Genomic DNA, 21,556 nt, shown 5'->3' on the forward strand with positions numbered 1-21,556 from the left:
CTCCCCTGAGGGGGGGCCATTTTGTGTGAGGGGAGGGGGCCATTTTGTGGGCTCCACGTTCTCCTCAGGGCGGGCATCAACCCCACCGTGTCCGAGCCGTGCCAGGGCTGTGCCGGCCGGTGTGCGGGGCTGCATGAACCCCTCTCCCCGGCCCTGCGGGGCTCCTGATGCCGGCCCGGAGCGGCCGCAGCCCGCGGAGCCCTCACAGCGCTCCCTCAGCGCCATCCGACCTCCGGGCCGGCAGAGGGCGCTGCCGCGCGGCTCAGGGAGCGGCCCCATGCCGGGGTCTTCCGGGGTATCCCGGTCCGGCGTGGTCCCGGTGTGATCCCGGGGTATCCCGGTGCGATCCCGGTGCAATCCCGGGGTACCCCGATGCGATCCCGACGTGATCTTGGGGTATCGCAGCCCGGCCCGGTGTGATTCCGGTGCGATCCTGGGGTATCCCGGCCCCGTCGCGCTCTGATCCCGCTGGAATCCCGGTGCGATCCTGGGGTATCTCGGTGTGATTCCTCTGTGATCTCGCCCCGGCCCCGTCCCGCTGTGATCCCGGCGTATCCCGGCCCCGTCCCGCTGTGATCCCGCTGGAATCCCGGGCTGTCCCGTCCCCGCCGCCATGGGGAAGAAGGGCAAGCGCGACAAGAAGGGGAAAGGCGCCGAGAAGACGCTGGCCAAGATGGAGAAGAAGGTGTCCCGCCGAGCCAAGAAGGAGGAGGTGACGGGCCAGGGAGGGCGCGGGGCCGCTCTGGGGCAGGGGAAGGTTGAGGGCACCGTTGGGAGCAAAGGAGCGAATCCAACGGGAATCTGGCTGCCCAGGGAAAGTGAAGGATGCCATGGGTTGGAAGGGACCCACATGGATCATCCGGTCCGGCTTCCGGCCCAGCGGAGATACCACAACATTCCCAATGTGCCCGAGAGCTTTGTCCAAAGCTCCTTGAAGTTGGACTTCAGGGATGCCCCTGGATCCCTGGCAGTGCCCAAGGCTGGGTTGGAGCCTGCTGGGATTGTGGAAGGTGTCCCTGCCCATGGGTGAGATTTAAGGACCCTCATTCTCGGATTCCAAGCAGAATCTTGTTTAAATCCCCTCCGGTCCCTTGTGTGTGACAGCAGTCACACAGTTTAAGGCTCCTTCTTGCCTTCCATCCCCTTCATCCTTTTCTTCTGGCCCTAAAAACAGATGAGAACCTTTGTTTCTTGCACTCCTAGAGGGGCTGCTTGTGTTTAAGCCTCAAAGCAGTGACTTTTCCCTGGTAAAAAGTGCTGTTAATGGCCTCATTCAAAGCTCCAAGGCATGGAAGGTGCCCGTGTGGAGTCTCCTGGCTGCAGGGAGAGCTGATGCCATGCTGCACAATTCCCAGGCTTTGGAATTCTCTGTTTGGAGCACACCATCAGCAAAGTGACGTGAAATGGGGTGGTAGGAGAGACCCTGGCTCAGAACCTCCCATTGCTGCAGTCCTGCCTCTGCCCTTGGCCTGTCAGCAGTTTTGGGGGCAGTTTTTGGTTTTAATTGAGTGAAGTTGAAAGGGAATAAAGATGCACAAGATTTCTCTGGATATAAAAGAGTTTCTGCTTATATTTGGGCAGTTATTTTTCTTTTTAAATAGGGAAGCTATGGGAGTGAGTGCTGGTTTCATGTGTGCTCCTGTGCATGCCAAGCTGCTCATGTCTGACTTTTTCTTTCCAGGAGGATCTTGAAGCCCTGATAGCAGAATTCCAGAGTTTGGATGCTAAAAAGACCCAAGTAATTGAGTCATCCTGCCCACCCCCCTCACCCAGGTGAGATTGTGTGAAGCTTTGGCTGCCACTTGTAGAGCAGCTGGCAGTGCTGTTGATGTAATTTCTTTATGTAAAGTTATTTCCCATGAGTGGAAGGTATAGCTGATATCTGGAGTTAGGAAACACCTGGAATACTGAGTTCATGGTTATATAGAGACCAAAGGCCTGGTTTTGGGCATCAAAATCCACTTTTGAGCCATCACATCAGCACAAAAGAGGCAAAGCAGGGTTAGATTTCAGGGCTTTGAGGGAAAATAAAAGTGAACAGGAAGTTTTGGGTTTGGATTAGAGGGCTGAAGGGAATTCAGAGGCAAAAGGATGAGTCATGAGGTGAAAACCACTTTGTTAAGTGGGGTTCAGAAACTTGGGGTGTTCGGGAGAGCAGTGACCAGCAGCAAGTGCAGAATAATGACACAGATAAATGGAGAGGAGACAGCCCAGAGTTCTGTGCCCTCATAAAAGTCATTTTTGTTCCTGCCACCCCAGCATTAAAATTCAGGAGCTCACGTCAAAGGGGGAGTTAAATCACAGAGTAACGTGTGCTCCTGAAATAGGAGAGCCTCTCAGACAGTGCCCCATTCATCTTGCTGGAAGTTTGGGAAGAAATTCATTTCTTTGGAGAAGTTTTGAGCCCTGGGGTGAACATCTCAGCAGGGTAATTTGGCAGATGATGGAGAGACCTTTGGGGCTGGAGGGCAGAGGTGCTGGTGCCTGAGTTAAAAGCTCCAAGGTTCAAGGTTTTAAGGACTTTCGCATCATTTTTATTTTTTCCATCCTCTTTTCTTTCAGGCTGAACTGCTCCTTCTGTGCTCACCCCGAGAGAGACGAGCTGATCCTTTTTGGAGGTGAATATTTCAATGGCCAAAAAGTAATGTATACTTCATTTTCTTTTCCTTTATCTCCCCCCTCCCTCCTTTTCCTGTAATTTGCACGGGTCTCATTTGAAGGGAAATTCAAGGCAGAGTCATAAAATATGTATTTGTCCCTGAATGGGAGCAAAATAGCCTTTTAATTCTGCCATGGCTCTGTCTCATGGCTGAGCAGTTGGCAGGAAGGAGACACTCTGGAACCCATTAAGGAGTCAGAGTGATTGTCTCAGCATCAATATTTCAGGGCTTCATAATTTCTCCAGACTTAATTGTAGCCATATCTGCCCCTCATTTGGGATAACTAGTGAAGAATCTCTTGCCCTTCTCAAAACAAGATATTTCTGCACCTTTGCTGCTGGCTGCCTTGGAGATGGGAGCAGCAGCAAATTACTGCACTCAGGAACACTCTTTTTCCTGAATTTCTGCAGGTTGCAAGTGGTTATTTTGCTCCTGGAGACAAACTGCTCTGGAAAACTGGCAGGGATATTTGGCCACCTCAGAGTTACCCAGTGGGATGAGCTGAACTAATTCTGCTTTTTTTACCACCTGGAGCTGTTCTTTGCTCTGGAGTTGAGCACCTTTAACCTGAACATCTGTGTTAAGCTCCAGCTTTTTAAATCCTCATATCTCAAGCCTTCACCAAGGGTTTGGGAGGGAACATTCCAGCCCAGTGGAAGAGTTGCTCCCTCCCAGTGCAGTGCAGGAGCTGTTTGTCCTTCCCTGAGCTCTGAGGAGGTTGTGCTTTGCAATCTTCTCCCCAAATCCCCTGTGCAGAGCTGAGCTGAGCTGAACTGGGCTGAGCTGCTGTTTCCCTCCCTGTCTCACAGACCTACCTGTACAATGAGCTGTACATTTACAACATCAGGAAGAACAGCTGGGCCAAGCTGGACATTCCCAACCCACCCCCGAGGCGTTGTGCTCACCAGGTAAAGCTCTGGCTGCCAGAGCAGCAGCTGGGGCTGTTCTGAGGGAGATTTGGGAGGAGGGCTTGAATTTCTGCACCTCCTGAGGGTTTCTTTGCTCTCTTTGTTCTCCTCATTATGGGCTGCCAGTGGTGTCAGTTCAGCTTTTCTGTCCAAGGTGCTCTGGTCACTGGGTGTCCTCTGGCAGTGCTCAGTGTGGAATGAAGATTTGGGGTTGTGTCTGTTGATTTGGCAGAACTCAAGCAGAGCTAGGGGGGAGATTCTTCCTCAGAATTTTATTCTTTTGCTGTATTGTACAAGGACCAGCTCAAATCCATAATCCCAGGGGGCCCTGAATTTTCAAACTGGAATTTGCCCAAAATCCATTGTTCCCTTCATGGCCACAGCCTCATCCATGAGCACCCCAGCCATTGCCCCTGCTGCCAGCAGGGAGCACTTGGGCTCCTGTGCACCTCTCTGCAGATCCAGGTCACTGGCTGCTTGTGAGGATGAGGAATTTGGGGTTGTTTACTTCATGTGAACACCTGCACAGCACAACCTGGACCAAAGACTTGTATTTTTTGCAGGTCTTTGGCCCTCACCAGCTGAGGCATTTTCTTACCTGCTGCAGCCAGTGGGTGACTGGTGCCTTCCCAAAGCTGCCATACAGGATGTGAATGTCCTTTTCCTACCCATCCCAAAGCTCCCTGGTAAGATCCAACACCCCAGTTAGGTTCATAGCCCTTTGTTATAAGTGCCAGTGTTGGCTCTGAGCTGTGCATCCTTGAATTGAAAGGTTCTGCCTTGATTTTTGGGCTGCTTTGTGCTGTTTGAAGTCGAGCTTGGTTCCAGCAGCCAGCAGGTGGCTGTCGAGCTGCTCAATCCAAAGGGAGAGCTCAGGAGCTGCAGCTGGATTACAGCAACAATCAACTGAGGAGTCCTGCCTCAGCAGTGCTTCTGTCTGATAATTAATTATGATTTCACAGGGGACAGTTCAGCCTCATGAGCTGGTTTGTTTTCCTTGTGGCTTTGTGTTTAATGCATAGCTCAGAGCTAAGCAGAAGTGTGTCTGTGGCTGCTAGGTGCATGTTTTTAGGTTTATTTGTCATCCCTGGTCTCTGACACACAATCCACTGTTGGAGCTGAGGTGAGAGGAGCTATGGGCAGGTTTTGGCAGTTGCTCAAGGAAAAAGGTTTGGTTTTGTCATGAATTTCAAGCCAGCTCTTGGAAAGGTCACCCACAAGTATGAGCAGGCTGTTGCATAAACCTTCCCTTGAAGCTTTTAAGCCCTGGATGCCCATGGAATTCAGGCACACATCCCCTTTGTTTAGGTAACTTCATGTTCCCACAAATCCTGCCTGAAAGCACACCCTGGATTTTCTTAATTAATCATTTCATGTTTGGGCTGGTTTATGGCAGGGCATGGTCCTCTGTGGGGCTAAAAATCTTTTTTTTTTTTTGCTGGGAGAGACAGGCAGGGAATGAAGCCTTGTGAGGAAGGAGAGCACTATCCCAATGCTGAGCTGTGATGGGTACCCTGGAGAAAACACAAATGGAAATTTGCACAGCCACAGCATTTGCTTCTTGGGATTCCTTCCTTTTTCCTTGGCCCTAACACAGATAACTTCAGTGAAGTGGAGTCTTGCTCTTCTCCCTGCTTTTAACTGGCATCTTGCATGCCAGAGGTGTTTTGGTGCTGCTCTGTGCAAAAAAAAAAAAATTAAAAAAAAATCCCTCTCTGCCATGACACAATCAAAGCAGCAACAGTCTCTCCTCTTGTCCAAATGCTGCACATTTCCTTCTGTATTTGGTGGCTTTTTGTGGTTTTCTTTCTTTAGTTTGGTTTTGAACAGAGAGAGTTGAACACTTTTTGTTGCATTAATCCCAAGATGTTTCCTAGGACACTTTGAACTTGCCCCAGGAGGTGGGAAGAGCCCACCAGGCCAGCTTTCCCTTGCTGTAGGGAAGCTGTGCTGAACACTTTAATCCAAATTCTCCTTCCCTCAGCCCCAGAGAGCTGCTGCTGTTCCCAGGGATGTGGAGCTGTGTGCCTGGTTTGGAATCCTCTGTGACCCAGCTGTCCCTTGTCCTGCAGGCAGCTGTGGTGCCCACGGCTGGGGGGCAGCTCTGGATCTTTGGGGGCGAGTTTGCCTCTCCCAACGGGGAGCAGTTCTACCACTACAAAGATCTCTGGGTCCTGCACTTGGCCACCAAGACCTGGGAGCAGATCAAGTAAGTGCTGGGCCCTCATTCTTTTGCCAGGAAATTTGGATTTCTGATCCCTGAGATCCTGGTGTTCGGTGATTCCTTGCTGTTGGCCTCATGAGGAGCTGTGCCAGTGTGATCCAAGTTCGATTCCTGGTTCAGTGCTCTGATTTCCCAGCTCTCCCTTAAATACAGAGGGTTGGAGAAGACACCCCTAGAAAGAAGTGGGAATGAGAGATGTGTTCCAAGTGTATTGAGACCAAAGCTGGTTTATTTCAATCCTGATTTTTGGGGTGTGGGTTTGGTGTTGCTTAACTGAAGGGAAGAGTATCATGAGCAGCTCTCTGTTCCCAACCCTGGCAGGTGCAGATGTCCAAAACTGCTGCTCTGTTTTCCTGGGCTCCTCCAGTGGGGGCTGTACAAGGGTCTCCCAATTTTAACACCACTGGAGAAGCCACTTTTTATCTTCCCAACTCCACTCCTGGCATTTGCTGCCTTGAGATTCCTGAGGATAAACAAGCCAGGCCTGTCAAAGGAAACAGGTGCCAAAAGTTTTTGACAGGAGTGAAAGTGTAAATATTTTCAGTGGATCTGGCCCAAAGTCGTGTGTTGATGTTTCTTTAACCTTTGGCTCCTTGCTTTGGCTGCTCCTGTTTGTGTTTGCATGAGGGAAGAGTTCTAGTGACATCCAGTGGACTGAGAGGCAGGGGAGTGGATTTGGCTCTGAGTTTGGGATTGGCTTCCTCTTGGATTTTGGGATTGTCTTGTACCAGGACACAGCTTTGGCTGGGCTGGAGCTCCAGATTACCCTCAGAGTGCACTGAGAGAAGCAGCAGCTTTTGATCACTTAGGAGTGATGTTCTTCCTTCAGGTGGGAGCACCAAATCTGTCCAGGTTGATCCCATTTCAACCCCTATTTACACCCTTAGGTGTTCAAAGTAGGTATTGATGCTGAATGGAAGAGAAAACCTTGCCTAACTCTGAAAACTTCCCTGTGCTGGGGAAGAGCAGCTCCATTTTCTCCTAGCACAGTGGTGCCAGGCTGCCTGACAGAGTTAAAAGTTGCTAAATTTAGCAGGATTTAGCTGTGTTTTCCTTGCATTTTGCATGCACAAAGCTGATCCAAACACAGCAAATCCCAGCCCGTTAGAAGCCGTGCCAGCAGCTGACTTTGACTTAGTGCAGCCACCTTATCTTGTGTGTGTGATGCTCGAGGTTTCCTCAGTCCATGAACTGGTTGTTACCCTGCCTTGGAGCAGCAATATTTTAACCTAATTGCCTCATTCCTTCCTGGAGAGAGCATTCCCAGTCAGCTCTGTGAGTCCCAGTGCCCTCCCTCAGGGAGAGGCAGGGAGCATCCCTGGGGCTTGTGCTTGGGAATTGCCACCTCCCTGCCCTGCAGCTCCCTTCACTGACACTCTGGAGTGCTGCTGGTGCTCCCTGTAGCATTTGCTGGCATGTGCTGCTGGAAATTTCCCAGTTCCACCAGTGTCTGTTGAACTGGAGCAGTCCCTGCAGGGGAGGATGGCCCAGCACAGGGCTGGGTGTGATGGATGCCTCTCCTTGCTCACCAGGAAAATCAGCTCCTGCCCCAGCAGATGCTGAAAGAAAAGGGTGTTTTGGTGTAAATCAGGTAGATGGTCAGCCCAGAAATTAGTTTGTTCTTTGGTAGATCAGGATGCAGGTGTACAGCAGTGCATTGACTTTGCAAGGGGTTGGAATTGAGGATTTTGGGCTCTGTGCCAGTTGTGTTTTCCCTTCTCTGTTTCCACCTGAGTGTCCAGACATGGGGGAACAGGATCTGTGTGTGCCACTGGTGTAAAACAACACAAACCCTGAGTTCAGTTCCTCTGCAGGACAAAAGTGCTCTGTCCTCAGGTGCCCCTGTGTTGGAATGTTCTCTTCACCCCCACTTTTATTATTATTGAGCACTCCCAAGCTTCTCCTGAGCATCCTGGGGATGAAGAGGCAACTCCTGCAGCCTGTAGCCACCGGGACAAGTAATTCATGAATCTGGGGGCTGAATTCAGCTCTGATTTGTTATTACAAATCCCAGAGTAACTCCACAGGCAAAAGAAAATTCTTTATGGAGCAGCTCAGCTCAGCCTCATGCTGTACATGTGTAGAGCCAGTCCTTAGCCAGAGTTTTTCATCTATTTTTAAAAAAAAATTCTGGAGAATTTACAGCTCCCTCCTACATGTCTGCCTTCTGGTGTCAACCCCATGAAAGAGAGCATTAATCACAAAGTCTGGGAAGCCATTTCCAAAATGTTTCTTGGGGACCAGGAGCACTGGAACAGGTGAAAGGGAAAAGTTTGTGTTTGGGAAAAGTTGCAGGAAGATCCTCCTGCAGTGGGAATGAGGTTCTGCATCACTGCCAGTCCTGCCTGACTGTGCCATTTGTGCCTTGGAGTTAAATCTGCATTGGTGGGAGCTTTATTAAAACACATCAATAAATAAACTTCTATTGATTTTAAACTCAGAGGAAACCTGTTTGAGAAACAAGGCACAAGATACTCTCTGAGAACAGGATTTTAGTGCTGATGTTGGGTTTAATTCATCCTCCCCTTAAAAACATGAAGAGATGATTTAAAAAGTGCCATCTTTTAGAGTAATGACACAGGAGCTTTGTTACAGCAAGAGAAAATAATGATTTCAAGTCTTGATGAAATTAATACCAGAGGTGCTGTTCTGCAGGGTGATACTAAAGATCCAGTAAATGCTTGGAAAAACCTCCTCTCTGTTAGAATAAAGAGTCCAAGCAATCAATATTAATTCAGTCTTCCCCAAATGCTGCTCTTCTGGTGGAGTTTCTCATTATCACCAGGGTGAGGTTGTCATTTTCCATGGTGAATAAGGGCCCTCATTTTCTCTCTCCACAGAAATCCAGCCCCACATTCCCAGCTCCCTGCTGCCGCTCCAGCTGTGGCCAGGGGTTGTGGCTTTAGGTTTTGCTGCTGTTTTCAGCTTTATTGATTGAGGCCCTGATTGTGCAATCACTTCCACACCTTAGGGCTGCCTGGTGGAGGAGTCTGGCTGGGCTCTGGTGCCAGCTGGGAGCTTTGGGAGACTCCTCAGTGAGGGAAAACAGGATGGGTTCATCCACGGGGGCAGAGAACACACAGCAAACCCTCTTTGGCCTAGAGCTGGCTGTTGGAAAGTTGTTGGGGTTGTTTTTGTTGTCTTTGTGTGATGCTGGGGGTGAAGGAGGAGGAAGGAGGGTGATCCATGTTGGGTTGGTGTCCAGCTGCCCAGCTCCTCGGGAGCCTTGTGGATGGGACACATGGAGGGGCTGTTGCTTGTTCCTGGAAATGGAAGCTGCACATTTAACTGAAAGGTCAGGGAAGCTTGGGAGAGCTGAACAGGAGTGTGTGGCTGTTTTTGAGTGTGTGGGGTCATGGAGTGAGCCACAGAGTCATGGAATGGGTTGGGTTGGAAGGGACCTTAAATCCCATCCCATTCCTCCCCTTCCATGGGCAGGGACACCTTCCAGCATCCCAGGCTGCTCCCAGCCCTGCCCAGCCTGGCCTGGGACCCTTCAGGGATCCAGGGGCAGCCCCAGCTGCTGTGGGCACCTGTGCCAGGAGGAATTCCTTCCCAACACCCCATCTATCCCTGCCCTGTGGGCACCTGTGCCAGGAGGAATTCCTGCCCAACACCCCATCTATCCCTGCCCTGTGGGCACCTGTGCCAGGAGGAATTCCTGCCCAACACCCCATCTATCCCTGCCCTGTGGGCACCCTGTGCCAGGAGGAATTCCTGCCCAACACCCCATCTATCCCTGCCCTGTGGGCTCCTGTGCCAGGAGGAATTCCTGCCCAACACCCATCTATCCCTGCCCTGTGGGCACCTGTGCCAGGAGGAATTCCTGCCCAACACCCCATCTATCCCTGCCCACCTGTGCCAGGAGGAATTCCTGCCCAACACCCCATCTATCCCTGCCCTGTGGGCACCCTGTGCCAGGAGGAATTCCTGCCCAACACCCCATCTATCCCTGTCCTGTGGGCACCTATGCCAGGAGGAATTCCTTCCCAACACCCCATCTATCCCTGCCCTGTGGGCACCTATGCCAGGAGGAATTCCTGCCCAACACCCCATCTATCCCTGCCCTGTGGGCACCTGTGCCAGGAGGAATTCCTGCCCAACACCCCATCTATCCCTGCCCTGTGGGCACCTGTGCCAGGAGGAATTCCTGCCCAACACCCCACCTATCCCTGCCCTGTGGGCACCTGTGCCAGGAGGAATTCCTGCCCAACACCCCATCTATCCCTGCCCTGTGGGCACCTGTGCCAGGAGGAATTCCTGCCCAACACCCCATCTATCCCTGTCCTCCTTCAGTGGGATCATGCTGACAACGATGACTTGTTTTGCTGCAGTGCCTTTGTTCTTGAGGAAATCTGGGTAATTCATGAAGTGTTTTCAGTGGTTTGGAGTCATACCCAAACTGCAGGTGGATGAGTGAAGGTGGTGTTGATTTCCTGAGACTCTGAGGGAGGGGGATGGCAGAGCCAGGCTTTGTCTCTTGGTGCTTGGAGAAAACATCTCAGTTTGGAGTGTCTTCCCTGCAATTGTGAAGTGCTGTTCATTAAACTCTGCTAAAGAATCAGCTCCTGACTCATCACTGGGAAGACTCTGGGTGCTCTTAGGGTGGTTTATCTCTAGGAATAGAACTGCCTGTGCAGTCCCAAGGGTTCCTGGAAGAGCATCCATCCTGTCCTGGGGAAAAGCAGCCATGGACTGAGGCAGCCACGTTCCCAGTGGTGCTCAGCCAGCTCAGCTGCCAGTGACTGCAATAAAAATGGCCTGAGGCACTACCAGGGCAGGGGATTTTGCTGAGAAATGGAATTTCTTTGTGTTTCAGGGCACCAGGAGGGCCCTCTGGGCGAAGTGGACATCGGATGGTTGCGTGCAAAAGGCAGCTGGTCATCTTTGGAGGATTCCATGAGAGTGCAAGGTGGGCTGCTGGGGTGGCTGGGAGTTTGAGTCCTCCTTAAAAAAGGCAACAAAATTTCACCAGTAACAGAAATCTGGGTGTTGATGGGAGAGTTATCCTCAGCAGGACTGGGACTGAATGGATTTTTGTGTCAGAAAGACAAAGGATCTTGATTTAAAGTCTTCAGGTGTGGGAGAAATCCTTGTAGCACTGAGGCAGCCCATCCTTGTAGCCACAGCTCAGTCCAGCACTTTTGGCCTCTCAATCTTGTCAGATCCTTGTCTTGTAGAAGTGGGGGCTGTGAGCAAAATGCTGTTTTATCCTGTCCTGAAATGCTGTTTTATCCTGTCCTGAGTGTCCCCATGTGCTCTCTGCAGAGATTTCATCTACTACAACGATGTGTACACCTTCAACCTGGACTCCTTCACCTGGAGCAAGCTGGCTCCTGCAGGGATGGGGCCTGCTCCAAGGTCTGGCTGTCAAATGATTCCCACCCCTGAGGGCAACATCATCATCTATGGGGGCTACTCCAAGCAGGTAGGGGACTCTCTCTGCAGGCAGGTGTTGTCCACAGGCTGGGGACCAGAACATCTTCTCATTTACATCTTCTCACTCTGCCTTTTTTCCGTGCAGTTCTGCTGATTGAGGGGCTAATCTTGGTTCAGATGATTTCTTGATTTTCCCTGCTGTTCTTATCCAACAGAAGGAATTGATGTCACTGAGGGAGGAATAAGCAACTGGGAGAAATGACATTTTTTTGGCAACTTAAAGCATTCTCAGGTATTGCTTTGTGCTTCAGCACTTGCAGGTTAAAAGCAGCAGTTGCCAGGAGACTTTTATTTTGTGCCATCAGTGGCAGAGGTGAGGGAGCAAACTCAATAAGCCAAAAAAGACTTTTGACAAGCACCAGGCTCCCCCAGCTCTGCTCCTTGCTCTGTTAATCCTGGGAATTTATACCAGAGAGCACATTCCTCAGTGAGCAGGTATCCCTGGCCATGCTGGGCAGCAGGAAGGAAGTGTTTCATTGAGCAGAAGCTCCTGCCAAAGCTTTTCATGTTGGGCATGAGGCAGAGGCCTGGATCCTGCTGCTCCCGTGGAAAGGCAGCAGGGGAGGAGGACGCCTTGTTCTTCTGAGGGGGATAAATGAACAAAGGAGGGAAGCAGGGAGAGGAGAGAGGGGAGTTGGTGTCTCTGTATATTTAGAAGCATTTGTGCCTCCTCAGGGCCTGAGCTTTGGGCTCTGCCTCATCAGATGTGCCTTGGATTCAGCAGCAGCAACGACACAGAGCCTTCTCCACATGAAGGGCTTTGTCCCCTTCCCTTCCCGTGCTGTGCTCACTCCTGAGGGTGGGCAGGGAGCAGGAGCTGCTGCCTCTGGAGCTCTCCTGGCAGCTGCTGGGCTCCAGCTGCCCCATGGAGATAGAAAAGTCTCACATGTTTGCAGCTGGGTCTGTTCCACTGCTGCTCTGGGTTGGTGTGAGCTGGGGAAGAGGAAGGAGAAGGGATGGGGGGATGCAAAGCTGCCCTCAGCCTTTGGCAGGGCACTGGGTGAGGATGGCAGCTGAGGGAGGTTCTCTGCAGCTTGGGAAACAGCTTTTCCATTAGAACAGGCACTCCATTAAACATTCCATTAAAACAAGACATTTTCCACAGATGTTAAAAATCTCCTTCCTTTCTCATGTGGAGAGCTCTGTGTGCTTCTCTCTGATGGGCCATTGCTGCCAGGCTCTGCTGTTGTAGCACAAACTGACCAAAGCTCTGAACAGAATTTTCTCTGCAGCCTTCAGCATGCTCCTGAAAATTAAATTCAGCAGGATATGGCCCCTCTAGGAGAGACCCACTTCTGTTAATGTGTGGCTATTTAATTCTCATTGTGTCTTCACTTAGAGCTGATTGTGGAGCTGAGTGTCTGGGTTTGCTTTGAAGTGCAGAAAATGTGTTTGCCTGGGATGCTCTTGGGAGAAGGTAGACATGGAGAAAACAATACTTAATTGGAGTTTGGCAGCTACAGGAGAGGACTCACTCCTTGTCTCCAGTTACAGGGGCAAACACTCCAGTCAGGCTGCTCTGAAGACATTTTGGGGAGTCTGAAGACATTTGTACATCTGAAACCAGGCAGATATCCAAGGAAAACACCATTCATCAAGTGCAGAGTGTTCCAAGGAGAGGCAGGACTAAATCACACATGGGATGGGAAATTTTGAAGGCAAGAGGGGAGGAAAATCCTAATAGCTCTTCTTTTTGAATAGGGACATCATTTGGCTGTCACACTGCTGGAGGAGGGTGGTGACATGGCAGGACTGCTGTCCTGGGATGGGCAGGGAGCTGGGAAGGCAGGAACAGAGTTTTGGGGCCTGCTTTGATTCCCTGGGCTTGCAGAAGTGATGTGGAGAGTCTGTTCTCACTAACATGGCAGTCCAGGGCTGAATTCCTTCATGGGACCTGATAAAAAGTCTCTTTCCTGGCTGGGGAAATAGAGGCAGAAAAGATGGAGTGACTTTGTGGGGCTCTGCAGGACCTGCAGAGCAGGGCCAGCACCTTGGTCCCCTCACAGCTTTGCTGTGGATTTTCCTGAGCAAACCAGGCTGCAAATGGTGCAAAAGGAGCTTTCCAGCCCTGGGTGTGAGTGCCTTGAGGTGCTGGTGCCTGATATTTTAGAGAGCAGGATTCTCAGCACAATGGTGTCTCTGTTCTGTTTCAGCAGCAGCCTGGGGATGATGATGAAGACAATTTCTGCAATCCCTACAGAAGGGATGTTGTGGGTGCTGCCAGCCCTGCCCAGAACAGACCTCCCAATGCCCAGGGGAGCTCAGACCTGCTCTCCTGCTGAGCCTGAAGATGTCCTCAGCCCTTCCCTGTGCTGGGGATGGGGCTTGCTGCAGCGAGCTGCATTTTGGGCTGGCTCAAGCTCCATTGCTAGGCAACAGAGGGGCTGGAGCTGCTGCTGCTCCACCTTGCAGGTGCAGCCTACAGGCCAGGGGAGGGCTGGAGTTACACGTGGGCAGGGCTTTGGGATGCCAGGCATGGCTGGGCTGGGGGGGTTTTGTTCTTTTGGGGTTTTTTAGTGGCATTTGTCACAAAGCTGAAGTGGATTTGCTGGGAGATGTGGAAGAGCCTGAATTGTGAGGTCTGGTGGGACTGGTCCTTCTGTAGCTCTGCCTGCTGAACACTTCTGCTATTTGGATGGTTTTGAACACTGTTGATCTCCTATCAGGCAATTTTGGAGAATCCTGATTCCACCCCTCAAGCCCTCTGTGCCTCAGTTCCTTTGCAGTCTGTTAGAGTTGAATTTTCAGCTGATGCCTGTAAAGCTCTTGCACCTCCTCACTGTCCCAGCAGGCTGTCCACTGAGGGTACCCCAGCCAGATTTTCCTGGAAAACAAACACCTGGAACTGGAAAGCACCAGGGACAGGGGGGGAGCAGGAACCTCTTGTGAGTGATGGAAGGATTTGCTCAGGGCTGACTTGTCCTGGCTGGGAGGGGATGGATCTCTCCAGCAGCTGGAAGTGTCTGTGACAACAAAAACTGACTCCCACTCCACCTCAGGGGGGTTCTCTGAGCCCAGGGAGCTTTGTCATGGCGCACTCACAGTGTGTTTACTACAGGGAGCTTTTCAGGAGAAAGGAATGTGGATTTCCCACACAGCTTGGATGGTTGGGAGCCAGCTGCTCTCTGTGTTTGCTCTCCTGCCTCTCAGGCAGTGCTGTGCTCCTCACACTTCACCTGGCTGGGGTTGAGCAGTGCCTGGAGAACACTTCCCTCTCCTCTCCCTAAGAACTGAGCACCAGTCCAGGAATTGGATACCCTGCCAGCTGCAGCTGTGCAGCAGGAGAGGGCTGCACCCAGTTGCTTTTAATCCCCTGTGACAATTTATTTCTCTTCTCTGGGTGCCAAAATTCCTGTATCCTGTGGTCTACACAGAGCTCATCTTCCTGGGGGCTGCACTGCTGGGCTGCACTGCTGGGCTGCACTGGTGGCACCCTGGGAGCAGAGTTGCTGATCCCAGGAGGAAGGGAATGGCAAGGAAGCAGTGCAGGAAGGATGGCTGGCTAATGGCATTATTAGCACAGCTCCTGGGGTGGTGTGGCACAGAGCTGCCTTGGGATGCTGCTGTTGCCATGAGCACTGGAATCCAGGGAGAGGAGCAGGGGAATCACACTGAAAATCAGGCATTTCATGGCTTCTGCTGAGCTTTCACCTTATCCTGCCTTTTGTAGGGATGGGAGTGGAGTTTCTGCTTCTGTTTGGGAGGATGAACCTGTTGCTCAGGGCTGTGCAAAGCTGCCAAGCTGCAGGGGACAGAGCTGTAACCTCTGCTCCTCCTGTGCTGGCTCAGGGGGTGACAGGGACCCACAGCTGGTAACAGGCTTGGGCCACATGAGGTCACTGCACATCAGAGCTGCTCAACATCCAGGGCAGAATCCCAGAGGGCCTTGCAGGCCCTGGAAAGTTGTCATGTCCCACTGGGGGTGGGAATTCTCCTTTTACAGGAGTTAAATCAGCCCTGAGAGCAGCTGGTCCTGTCTGGGGCAGAGCAAAAGGCAGGACCTTGGCTCTTCTGCTTCCTCAGTGCTGCCCATCCTTCCTGTGTTTGCAAACCAGTTGGTTTTAGTCCCTTGTGTCAATTTATTCTGCTCTGGGTGCCAGAATTCCTGCATCCCACAGTCTCCATACATCCCCAGAAATCCATGCTACAGCCTGAGGAGCCCTTCCTGCTGCCACAGGCAGGATTCTGGCACATCCCAGGGAGAATCCCTGCTTTGAATCCCATGGTTTGGAGGTGCCTGGTGCTCCAGAGGGGCCTCTCCTTGCCCAGAGCCAGTGTTTGCATTTCCAGTTGGATCCCTCTGTGGTTTGGCCTCTGAAGCTGTTCCCTGAGCATCTCTGTGTTTCCCTTCCCTGCAGAGGATCAAGAAGGATGTGGACAAAGGCACCCTGCACACAGACATGTTCCTGCTGAAGGCTGAAGGGACAGGCAAGGAGGAAGGTGAGCTCTGCCCTGGGAATGCAAATCCTCTCCTTCCTTGGAATCACAGAATCACAGAAATTCTAGGTTGGAAGAGACCTTTAAGATCATCGAGTCCAACCCATGTTCTAACACCTCAACTAGATCATGGCACCAAGTGCCAAATAACACAAAAAAACTGGAACCAAATTCCCCTCTCAGTGATAACCTCTGTGCCCCAGTGTTGGCTCAGGAAGAGATGCAGGAAAAGAGATTTTAGTGATTTTTTTTTCCCCCAGTTTGTATGTGGGAGGGAATTAAAACAACATTTCCAAATTTCTGTTTCTGGGACATTTTGATCAGCACTTTCCTGTTCACAACAGAAAATCTTTGGGATTGCAGAATTCTCCTGTTGTGGGGTATTCCTGGGTGGGTGCCAGGGACCTGCTGAAGAAAGGAGAGAAAACCAATGGGAGACTCATGGATTGAGATAAGGACAGGGAGAATCACTCAGCTCTTTCCTGCTCCAGGCTGGGCCCATTCCATGGGGGAACAGGTTGATCCATGGTGGCTCTTTGGAATAGGAATTCCATCACCTTCCTTAGGAGATTTCCTCCTTGACTCAGGCAGTGGGACAATTTTCTTGGAGCTGAATTTCTAAAATGTTAAAATTGTGATTGATTTCTCCAAACCTGACTGTGTGGGATGGGGTTTGGGGAGGAGGCTTGGTCACCAGCACTGTCTGGACTCCAGGCCCTGTTTACATTATTCCTGTTTATGGTTTTATCTTGCTGGGATTGCAGTTCCTTCAGCAGCACAGGGCCTGGCACTGCTGCTCCCAGCCTGCATTTCAGGGATTTGCTCTGAAGTCAGAGTAGAAGGGATTGGAGAAAAGCAGAGGGATAGAGCACAGGTCTTGTCCTGCTGCTGAGCCCTCTTTTAAAGCCTGGCTGGGGCTTTTTGGGATGATCTGTGTTTATTTTTGGGGGTAAGGCAGCAGTGCAGGGTGGCAGAAGAGGTTGAGAGAACTGATAGAAGGTGGGAAGGCTCCATGGAATAACTGAGGGATGGTTTTTGGTGCTTGAAGGCTGCATCTGATCAGGCCTTGGCTGAATTCACCCTCCAGTAAAGGTGCAGACACTTTCAAGAGTCTCCTTGGTCCAGAAATTTCTGGAAAATCCTGAAGGTGCCATGACAATATCCAAAACAGGGCATGGAATTGATGCCTCAGGTTTTGGCTTTTCTATTTTTCCCATTCTGTGCTGCTTTAGTGTGTGGGTCTGGGTTCACATCAGGGATGCTGAGCTCTGTGCACAGAGCAGGGAGACAAAACAATTCCTGCTCCAGCTGGGCACCAAGGACAAATGATCCCAATCTCAGCCCAGGAGCACAAACCCCGTGGGCTGGAGAGAGAAAAACAAGCAGGGTGGGACTGCCTGGGCTGAAGCTGGAATGGGACAATGAACTGCAAGGTGCAAATGGAGCAGAACTGATCCAAGGGAGAGACCCCGGGAGCGCTCGTGCATTTTGGGGCCATTTTGGTTCATCTTGGGTTCATTTTGGGACCATTTTGGTTCATTTTGGGACCATTTTGGTTCATCTTGGGTTCAGTTTGGGACCATTTTGGTTCATTTTGGGACCATTTAGGTTCACCTTGGGTGCAGCCCTGGCTGGGCTCTTGTGCTGCCCAAGGTGGATCCATTGAGGAGATCCTTTCAATAAATCCCTCCTTTATTCTGTAGCTCTGTTCCAGCTCAGCCTTCCCATGGCATCAGAATTCCTTGCTGGAGCTCTGAGAGCTTGCTCTACACAAACCAGGCAGGATTCTCCTGTGCTGCTGCTGCCATTTGTTCTCTCCCTGCAGACAGGTGGAGCTGGAGTCGGCTCAGCCCCTCGGGAGTGAAGCCCAGCCCCAGGTCTGGCTTTGCTGTGGCTGCTGCTCCCAACAACCGCTGCCTCCTGTTTGGGGGGGTGCAGGATGAGGAGGAGGAGGAGAGCATCGAGGGGGATTTCTTCAATGACATTTATTTCTATGACATCGGGAAGAACCGCTGGTTCCCTGCACAGCTCAAGGTCTGGGTTAAAGAATTCACTCATTTCATCACCTGGCACATCCTTTATGGCTGGTTGGGCCTTTTTGAGGTTTCACAGATTGTCTGGGTGGGAAGGGACCCTGAAGATTCTCTCATTGCACCCCTGCCATGGGCAGGGACACCTTCCGTGAGCCCAGGTTGCTCCAAGCTGGCCTTGGACATTTCCAGAGATGGAGCCAGGATTTTTCTCTCTTTAAAGGAATCCTGTGTTTCTGGTAGCTCAGGATGCACCTGAGCAATCCCTCTCCTCCAGGAATCAAGCTGCCCCATTATTGTGGAATGCAGAATGAAGCAGAGCAGCTTGAAAACATATTTCTGGTGTTTTGCTGAAAGCCCTCTCCAGGCCAGATGAGTCTGACATGAGCAGAGTTCACTCACAGCTGCTGTGAAAAGATTTTGGGATCAAACCCTTCCCTTTTCTCCCCAGTGCTGATGAGCAACCAGAAGAGATGAAATATTAACCTTGGCTCCAAGAGCCTCAGAGCTCAGCTCAGCTCTTTGATTGTGTTTGAACCACTCTCACAGGCCAAGGGAGGTGCAAAACCTGGTTCAGCTTCTCCTTCCCCCTGCCCCTTCCTGGCTTTGTTCTCCAAATGGAGAAGTCAATCCCATAATAACAGGCAAACAGCCACTCAGCTGCTTGCTTCAGCCTTCCCAAACTGATTGTTTTCCAGCCCTTTCAGAGAGTTCTTCCAAGACCTGGAGTGCTGCCTGGTAATGGGCTGTAATTTAGCACCCAGCAATTGTTGTGATTTCAGGAAATCGTGGGGTGCTTTCCCTTGTCACTGAACAGTGGCCTTTGTGTGTTTGTGGCACCTGGGAGCAGGAGAGCTGCTCCTCTCTTAACAGAGGGAGCAATTCCACACTCTGGATTCTCCAGGATCTTCACTGTTCCTTGTTGTAGGCTGGGAGAAGCTCATGCTGTAGGAGGAACTGCACTGATCACTTGAGACTTTCAATTGTGGTGAAAAAAGGAACAGTTCCTTCCCTCTGTGCTGTGTGTATGAACTGCTGGTAGCTGCATGCAATCCCACAAAATCTCCTCCATTCCTGTTCTCAGGGCCCCAGGTCGGAGAGGAGGAAGCGCAGGCGGGGCAGACAGGCTGAGGCCGAGGCTGCCGGAGGGGAGGAGCTGCAGCTGCCGCCTCCCCAGGGCCCCCTGGAGATCGTCAAGGAGGTGGTGGCAGAGGATGGCACCGTCATGACCATCAAGCAGGTGATCCCTGGAGCTGCAGAAGACAGGTCTGGCTCAGAGGAAGAGGAGGAAGAGGAAGAGGAGGAAGGTGGAGCCCCGGGGCAGCCCGTGGAGCCGTGCCCGCGCTCCAGTGCCATGGTGGCAGTGAAGCACGGGGTGCTCTACGTGTACGGGGGCATGTTTGAGGTGGGCGACCGCCAGGTGACCCTCAGTGACCTGCACAGCATCGACCTGCACAGGATGGAGCAGTGGAAGGTGCTGCTGGAGATGGATCCAAGTAAGCTCTGTGCTGGGAGCTCTCCCTGTGCCTTCAGGGCAGCAACACTGCGGGAGAAAACAACTCTGGGGCTTCCTCAGGGCTGGTGGAAAACCTTGGAGTGGAGGTTTTTCCTGGATGGGAAAGAGTGGCTTACCTGTGTGGGCCAGAGCTTTGGGGTCACTGTACAGTCAGCTCTGCCCTGTGGAAATCCAAGAGCTGTAAACAGAGCTGTGGTGGCATGGGCCATTCTGGGAATCCTGCTGTGCCAGCCTTGTCCACTCCTCCAGGGAGCAGGGATGCTCCTGCCTGTCCCCAGTGTCTCAGGGCTTGGGTCCTGCAGAGCACGTGGGCATTACCTGGGGTTAGCTCTTCGTGCCTTGGTTATCTCTTTGGACCTTAATTCTCTTTCTGTGCCTCTCCTCTCTTTCCTTTCTCATCCAAGAAACCCAGGAATGGCTGGAGGAGTCAGAGTCAGATGAAGAGGAGGATGATGATGTGGAAGGTGCAGAGGGAGGGGAGGAAGAAGAAGAGGAGAGCTCTGAAGAGGAGAGTGAAGATGAGGAAGGTAATTACTAACGAATGCTGTCTCCATACTACCCTAAAGTGGGGTTTAGTGCAGTGCCTGGTTCTGTGGGAGTCTGAAGGTCTCCCTGGCATCCAGGTGAGTTTCAAGCAGCTTTCCTAACACTTTACTCTTGGAATAAAAGAGGAATTTTCCTGCTTGCTGCTAGATTTTCAGGCTGTTACCTTCAGCCCCACGTGGCCTGGCTGCTGTGGCCCTGGTGAGCTGGGTGTGACCTGTGTGTCCCTCTCTTTGCCCAGGGGAGCAGCAGCACCCAGCAGTGCAGCCTGGGGAGGCCCAGGCCCAGTACTTGGCCAGGACAGAGCAGTACTGGCTGGGGCTGGCCCGCAGCCACATGGGCCCCGAGGCCAAGGACAAGAAGGTGCTCAAGGTGGCTCATGCCATGGCCAAGACTTTCTATGAAGATCCCATCCAGACGTCCTGAGGCTGCTCCAGGAGTGAAGGAACGTGCTGGGAGCAGTGGCCAGCCCTGCTGAGCTCAGCCCCGTGTCCATCCTGGCTCCAGCCTTTCCCAGCTCTGGGCTGACCGTCCTGGATGGATGCTCTGGATCTGCTGGAACTCCTGGGAATGCTCTGGAAGGCTCCTGAGGAACAGGATTGCTGTCCAAGCACTTGTTCTGGGCTGTACAACACTGACTCTGTTGTTCCAAAGTTGTCTGGGGTATGTCTGGACAAACTGTGCACATGACAATGGTTCACTGGTCCCAGATTCCTCAGTGGGGCCAGGACGTGTCTCCAGGTGTTCCTACAATAAACTCACTTGGTTATATCACCTTGTTTTGCTCAGTAAATCCCATCCCAGCTTGTGTTCTTGTTTTCCTCCTGGTGTGGAAGAGGGATTGCAGTTCCTGTTGTGACACCTGCAGGCAGTGTAAAGTGCACCAGCAGCTCTGAGATGGCTGCAAAAACCTGGGAATCCTTCCCTGCCTTACCTGTGAGATGCACTCACAGAAACCTCTTCCTTTTCCATGTTCACCATAGTTTTGCCTTTGTGGAATGTCCCAGTTCAGTTTTTCCCCCTGTTGGCCCAGCTGTCCTGCAGGTGGCCTCCTGATGGCCAGTGAAATGTCCACCTGCAGACCTCACTGAGGCCAGGGCTGCTCCAAGGCTTTGTTTTTCAGCCCCTCTCCTCAAGGCATCCCTTCCTTCCCAGCAGAGCAGTGCTGTGTCCTTGGGGACAGCAGATGGGATCCAAGTGGTGCTGCAGCAGCCCAGCGATGCCTGGAGGTGCCACCAGGGCTGGCTGGCCTTGTGCAGGGAATTCCAGGTGCCCTGGGCATTGCTGTGGCAGGGCCATCCCCAGGGATGCAGCTCCAGAGAGCAGGGCTGGGATCTGCTGCGCTCATTAGGACAGAAGGAAGATGAAATAGAGCTGACAAGGAGCTTTAATTGGTGAGATAAAAACATGGCTGGCAGGGAGGGACCTTCCCCACAAAATAACAGGTGAGAGGTGGAAGCAAACCATTTATTGATAACCTGGGAGAGGAGAAAACAGCATTTATTTATGATCTGGGAGAGGAGAAAGCATTTCTTGTTAATCCAGGAAGGAATCTCTTGGCTTGCTCAGTCACTCACCCTGTTGTCCTCTCACCTGGGTGAGTTCACATCTTTCTGTGCAGAGTTTTGGGGGATTTGCCTCTCCCTGGGAGGGTGGGCAGGCCCTGGCACAGGTGCCCAGAGCAGCTGTGGCTGCCCCTGGATCCCTGGCAGTGCCCAAGGCTGGGTGGATGGGGTTTGGAGCACCCTGGGATAGTGGAAGGTGTCCATGGCAGGGGTGGGACAGGATGAGCTTTAAGA

The 21,556-nt window shown here is 51.9% G+C and overlaps 1 protein-coding gene across 1 annotated transcript; it reads left to right on the top strand.

Annotated features, from left to right (window-relative positions):
* Nucleotides 1-283: 283 nt before the first annotated feature.
* Nucleotides 284-20,550, top strand: KLHDC4 (kelch domain containing 4). The gene is made up of 12 exons (XM_064723302.1): nt 284-712; nt 1,682-1,773; nt 2,563-2,641; nt 3,470-3,568; nt 5,641-5,777; nt 10,612-10,704; nt 11,061-11,220; nt 15,590-15,671; nt 17,494-17,702; nt 18,783-19,194; nt 19,619-19,741; nt 19,999-20,550. The coding sequence occupies exons 1-12, from the start codon at nt 614-616 to the stop codon at nt 20,181-20,183; spliced, it is 1,770 nt and encodes a 589-aa protein (XP_064579372.1). The 5' UTR covers nt 284-613; the 3' UTR covers nt 20,184-20,550.
* Nucleotides 20,551-21,556: the final 1,006 nt, after the last annotated feature.

Source organism: Zonotrichia leucophrys, chromosome 11 (genome assembly GCF_028769735.1).
Source record: "Zonotrichia leucophrys gambelii isolate GWCS_2022_RI chromosome 11, RI_Zleu_2.0, whole genome shotgun sequence".
Lineage (NCBI taxonomy): Eukaryota > Metazoa > Chordata > Aves > Passeriformes > Passerellidae > Zonotrichia > Zonotrichia leucophrys.